Source organism: Lycium barbarum, chromosome 2, assembly GCF_019175385.1.
Source record: "Lycium barbarum isolate Lr01 chromosome 2, ASM1917538v2, whole genome shotgun sequence".
Classification (NCBI taxonomy): Eukaryota; Viridiplantae; Streptophyta; class Magnoliopsida; order Solanales; family Solanaceae; genus Lycium; species Lycium barbarum.
Window position 1 is genome coordinate 122,605,381 of NC_083338.1, and position 6,000 is coordinate 122,611,380.

General features: G+C 37.2%; 2 protein-coding genes across 2 annotated transcripts; both read left to right on the forward strand.

The window, feature by feature from the left end:
• Positions 1-2,860: 2,860 nt before the first annotated feature.
• Positions 2,861-3,529, forward strand: LOC132628837 (uncharacterized). The gene has a single exon (XM_060344601.1). The coding sequence runs from the start codon at positions 2,861-2,863 to the stop codon at positions 3,527-3,529; it is 669 nt and encodes a 222-aa protein (XP_060200584.1).
• A 42-nt stretch (positions 3,530-3,571) lies between these two features.
• LOC132628838 (uncharacterized) lies at positions 3,572-4,806 on the forward strand. Its single transcript, XM_060344602.1, has 4 exons — positions 3,572-3,661; positions 3,742-4,124; positions 4,208-4,379; positions 4,468-4,806. Exons 1-4 carry the CDS (start codon positions 3,572-3,574, stop codon positions 4,804-4,806), a joined length of 984 nt encoding a protein of 327 aa, XP_060200585.1.
• Positions 4,807-6,000: the final 1,194 nt, after the last annotated feature.

Here is a 6,000-nt window from a genome sequence, read left to right on the forward strand (position 1 = left end):
AATTTTGAACCCATTATTTATCTTATTAAATAGATTGAGGCTATTGGAGATGGTTTGAAGAGAATTTGACATTTCAAAGACCCATTAGATCATGGCGGCCTCTTCTTCTTTAGTTGACTTAGTAGTATTCCGAGCTACGTCTCGTACTTTTATATTCAGACTAGTAGTTCCATGACTTAGACATTTTTATGGGGTTTATGGGCAAGACTCAGTATTTGTATTTCGCTTCCGCACTTTTCTTTATATTATGAGACTTTGCGTATTATTTATATTATTCGTTAATTTTCGCATGATTTGCTTAGAGGGTTCACCTTATGGGTAGAAGCTCGTCAGGTGCCCGGTCACGGCCTAAGTGTCAGATTTGGGTCGTGACAGTTGGGGTTCGAACCCAGGATCCAAATGTCAAGGATATTTTTAGCCACGTTTTTGTTACTTAAAGTACTAAAGAATAAAAATTAAAGACCGACAATTTGAGGGGCAAAAATTAAAGATCACCCCCGAATAGGGGCATTCGTGTACACTTCATCTTTAAAGTCCAACAATTTAATGGTCTTTAAAGAAGCCCAACAATATTACTTATACAAAATTTAATACTTGCATAACTCGCTTCTAAACGATTAAACCAGCTGCCAAACAACAATACTCCCTCCGGATCGAAAATAGAGTCCACTCAGTCATTTGCACACCTCTTAAGAAACAACTCATTCCAAGAAAAAAAATATGTAAATTGACTAAACTACCCCTAATTAAATAGGCATTAAGATCCGATCACGTAACACTTAATAGGGATAAATCTGAAAAGATAAAATTTATTGTTTCTTGATTGAATAAGTGTACATTTTTTTTTACCCAAAAAATAGGCTAAATGAACTTTTTTTTATTTTTTATTTTTTATCCTAGGGGAGTAGTTTTTTGTGGCAGCCATATGTTTTCGAAACCCCTACTTTAATCCAAATCAAATGCTCCATAGACCAGGAGACAGCAGAAAATCCATGAGTCCATGCTCATATTATGACCACTTCAAATTCCCAGATGGGCAGACTTCACAGGTTTTTTTTGTTTTTTTTTTCTTTAATTTTCCTCTTCATGCCAACAAAAAAGGGCTTTTAATAACTATTGGCAAAAGATTTTGTCTGCTGAGTTAGCTAATTATTGCATTATCAACTTATAATTCTCAGTTTTCTTAAGACAATTACACAAGGACCGGAATCTGTTTTCCGATTATGATTTTTTAAAATTACTTATATATAGTGAAACTCACGACATTTGCAAATAACAAATGAAAGTTGGTAAAGGAACTTGTACATGTTGAGGAATAATGAAAACACGGTAATTGAACTGAACTGAACTGAACTGCAGTAAGTGTTTAATTGAATAAAAGAGAAAGACTTAAAAGCGAGTAATAAGGCGTGACTGGTTGATGAGAAAATGAGAAAAATGACTTCTTTTGTGGGGCAGAGAAAACAACTTTTTTAAGTGGCATTTCACGTTGATCTCTTTTTGGCGAAGGCTCAAATATGTTCCTAACCTTTGCGAAATTGCACACATATACCCGTCGTTAAAAGCTTGGCTCGAGTATGCCCCAACGTTTTTTTTTGCACCAAATCTGCCCTTATACTAACGGTGCCCACAAAAATCGGGTCCCCTTTTTTTTTTACCCGTACCCGAGCCCCGCCCGAACCCAACAAATTAATACCCATTCTCAGTTTTTTTCTCTCATTTCACTCTCTCTTCTTCACCTCCTGTTCAATGGAGACCGACCCGTCGTATTAGCTAAGGTCTGAGTTGCTGTTTGATCGGAGAAGGGTCGTCGTTGTTGTTTTCCGGTCGTATTAGCTAAAGTCTGAGTTTTTATTTCATCTATTTATCATTTTGTATGCTAGTTAGGGTTTTTCTGAACTGCTTGTGAGTGGATTAAGTTAGGGTTTTATATAGTAAGAGAGATTCTAGTATTTTATTGTGTTTTTAGGCATCTATTTCTGATTTAAATATGCCCGTTAGTGTTTTTTTCTAGTGTTTGTGTGTGGGTTCAGTTAGGGTTTTATGTAGTAATTGAGATTCGAGTATTTTATTCTTGTTTATAGTTGTTTGTGTACGTTTAAAGTTGATTTTTTTTAGGTTGTTGTGGTTCATAATCAAGTAAAGTATTCCTCTTTTAGCTGTTTGTGTACCTTTATATACTAAAGAACAAATATTTGGTCATTAAAGGTGTGTTTTTTTAGCTGGTGTGGTCCTTTAAAGGTGGTGATGTTTTGGTAGTTGGGAACACTTTGTCTGGTTTTGATGTTTTATGGCTTTATTTACTGATGTGGTCCCCCATTTGTGTCCGCTTTTTCTATTGTTTTCATGTGCTGTCCGTGAAGATGATTGAGAAAGTGGATCTGGTCTTCCACTATGGGGTAATTGGATCTTTTCACATGACATAGTCTATAATAGGAAGTTGATGCACACTTTGGCTGGTTGTGAAGCTTGTATGATTACTTATAAATCTGTTTGTGAAGAATTTACAAAACATTGTGGGTTTAGAGTTGCTAAGCAGCTTCTAGTGACTGGCCCCTCCGGGAGGTATTACTTGGTTACTGCTGATGAGGGTATAAGGACTCTACAATGCTTATTCTCTAAAGAATTCAAGGATATTAACTTCTTTGCTGTTGATGCATCTGAACTAAAGGTTTTTGCTCGAAATATCACTCACCACACAGAAACCTTTTCCATAGACTTTGATGTAGCCTCTGAATGTGATGAAGAAAAATCAGATGATTCTTCTGAATCTGATTCTGCAGATAATGAAGTGTCAGTGAAATAAAAAAAGAGGGTTGTAACTGATAAGTTGGAACAGTTTCAAGAGTTAGAGATAGGTATGACTTTCAAGGATGTTTATGAAGCTAGATCTGCAGTTAACTTTTATGCACTGGTCAATAAGAGAGGGTTGGTTTTAAAAAAAAAAACAGATAGAACTAGGGCTAGTTACAAATGTCAGGAGGGTTGCCCCTTTAGGTTGTATATCTCAACAGATAACAAAAAAAATAGTACTTGCTTGAGCATTAAGACCTTTATTGATAAACACACATGTCAACCAGCTTTCAAGAATCCTAGGGCTGATCAGAATACTTTAGCTCAGTTGTTTAAGAAAAAGGTTCAATGCAATCCTAAGTACAAGGTGAAAGACTTGAGAGGGGAGTTGGAGAATAATTTTGATTTAAATGTGACTAAGGCTAAGCTCAAAAGGGCCAAGTTGTTAACTCTTCAGAAGTTAGAGGGCAGTTTTGTTGATGATTACAAGAAACTTGAGGCTTATGGGCAAGAAGTTAGACAATCTAATCCTGGCACTGATGTTGTGATAAATATATCAAGAAGTGCTCTTGAAGAAGGTAAAAGAAAATTTTTGAGGATGTACATATGCTTCAATGCATTAAAGAAGGGTTGGAAAGGTGGGTTGAGACCATTGATAGGAGTTGATGGTACATTTCTGAAGGGTAGATATAAGGGTCAGATGTTAGTGGCCCTTGCTCAAGACTCCATGAACTAATTTTATCCCCTTGCTTGGGCTGTGGTATACAAAGAAACAACCATGACTTGGACTTGGTTTTTTGAGTGTTTGAAGATGTCTTTGGAACTAAAAGATGGACTAGGGGTGACTTTCATCTCAGATATGCAAAAGGTAACATTTTCAGTTTTTTGAGTGTTTTCCTTTTGATTTAGTATCAAATTATTCACTGTGTGTTTCTGTTTTTGTCATAGGGATTGGTTGATGCTGTGAAGCATACATTGCCTAACTCACACCATAGATACTGTGTGAGACACATTGAGGCCAATTGGCAAAAGAAGTGGAGAAGTGGACAAATGAAGAAGTTGATGTGGTGGTGTGCTTGGAGCACTTATGAAGAAGATTTCAAAGACCAACTCAAAAAGTTGGGTGAATTATCCAAGGAAGATAATTATTCTGCTGCCAAGGATTTGTTACACTATCCTCCGCAATCTTGGTGTAGAGCATATTTAGACACTAAGTGTAAAAACATGATGGTTGACAATAATTTCACTGAGTCATTTAATTCATGGATTCTTGAAGCTAGAAGAATTCCAATCATTAGGATGCTGGAGGAAATTAGGACAAAGGTTATGAGGTTGTTGGTTAAAAATGAAGATGAAATCAGGAAATGGGATGTGACTTTAGTCCAGAATCTCTGAAGTTGTATAATGACTACAGGGCAATTGCTCACTACTGCAAGGTTGAGTATAATGGTGACTATGGCTACGAAATATCTGAAGGTGAAGATAGGCATATTGTTGATCTTTCACAGAAAAGATGCACATGTAGAGTTTGGAAATTATCTGGAATCCCTTGCCCCCATGCTATCAAAGCTATCCTGTATGACAAGGTATCAAATTAGTGTAATGCAAGTTTTTTGTTTTTGGTTTAGAAGTTTTTTCTAGTTAACTACTTGGTAGTATTTATATGTTTTGAAGGGTGAACATATGGATGAAATGCACTGGTTCTACAGCAAGGAGGCATATTCCTTGACTTACAAGAACAAGTTGCAACCTGTTAGAGGACAACAGTTCTGGAAGATTACTGAAGCTCAAGCCATGGAACCATCTGATATTGCCAAGACTGTGGGCAGGCCTAAAGAGAGAAGAAATAGAGAACCTGATGAAGCAAGGAAAAGGAAGGGAGAGTGGAGTCTATCAAGAAGGGGATTGGTTATGACATGCAGCAAATGTGGTGGAGAGAACCATAATGCTAGAGGCTGTTTCAAGGTGGTAAGACAGTCTTTTAATTTCTCCATTCAGAATTTATTCATGTAAAATTCTTAAACATTTATCCTTTGTTAACAACAAAAGGTTGATAAAACAAAGCAAAAGGGTGCCTAAAACATTGCATCATCCTCCACACAACCCGAAGCTCAAGACTTTGATGACTGGTTGGAAGATTTCTTCCACACTGATGCTGCAACTGAAGATATGACACAAGACTCTTCTCAAGCCACCACACAACAATCACAAGCCTATGGTCCAGATATTGGCCATGAGGAAGATCCAGTGCTGCGGCCCTTACTTATCTCTGAGTCACAAACAATACTGAAGGCAAGAAAGCTGCAAGTGAGGCCACCAACTGGTAGAAGAAGAATTCAGTTTATTGAAGGTGCTGATGGAGTGTCAATGCCCACAGACTTGCCATATTCACCAACTAAAACAACTTGGGGAGGCAATGCGGCACTTACACCCAGGCAGCTTGAAACTCAAGCAAGAAGAAAGAGGAAGAAGATTGGATCAAAAGGGAATGCAGCTGCTGTAGCAGATTCTGGAGTATAACATGTGTTGCAACTTTTTGGTTACCTTTTTGGACAAGTGTTTAATGATGGTTGATGGACAACCTTTAAGCTTATCTTAGCTTATCTTAGCTGCTGTAGCAGATTGTTTTTTTGTGAATTCATTGACACATTTGACATGTCGACTGTTGACATGTGAATGTGATTATGAATTTCAGGTTAAATGTGAATGTGAATATGAATTTCAGTTGACTGTTACTGTTGACATGTGGATGTGAATGTGATTATGAAAGTGGATGCGAATGTGAATGTGAATATGAATATCAGTGGCCAATGTCTTGGTACTTTGAACCTTTATGGATGTATGTTGCCAAGACCGTGTAGATAGGGACATTTATGTGGTCAAACCATTAAATAGTTGGTTGGAGGGTTAGATGTTGGCAATTACTCATTTATTTGGTGAAGGTAATAACTCACAATGCACTATAAATTAGTGGGCCTTGCTCAGATTTGTTAACACACCCCACAAAATTCATTTTGTCTCTCGCATTCTAGGCAGCCCTATCTCCAACAAAAATGACCAACATTCTAGTGACGTTTGACAAAAAATTAACCAAATCGTACGTTGAAAATGACGATTTCATCTTTCCTCCTGATGCTTTTCAATTTCTACCAAGATAAAACCGCGAAGCAGTCGTGCTTTACAACGGTGGCGCATACTACATGAAGT

Coding starts and splice junctions, on each gene's coding strand:
- LOC132628838 (XM_060344602.1), top strand. CDS start 3,572: ATGACTTGGACTTGGTTTTTTGAGTGTTTGAAGATGTCTTTGGAACTA. Junction 4,125..4,207: donor ATTAGGACAAAGGTTATGAG/GTTGTTGGTTAA, acceptor TAATGACTACAG/GGCAATTGCTCACTACTGCA. Junction 4,380..4,467: donor AAGCTATCCTGTATGACAAG/GTATCAAATTAG, acceptor TATGTTTTGAAG/GGTGAACATATGGATGAAAT.
- LOC132628837 (XM_060344601.1), top strand. CDS start 2,861: ATGACTTTCAAGGATGTTTATGAAGCTAGATCTGCAGTTAACTTTTAT.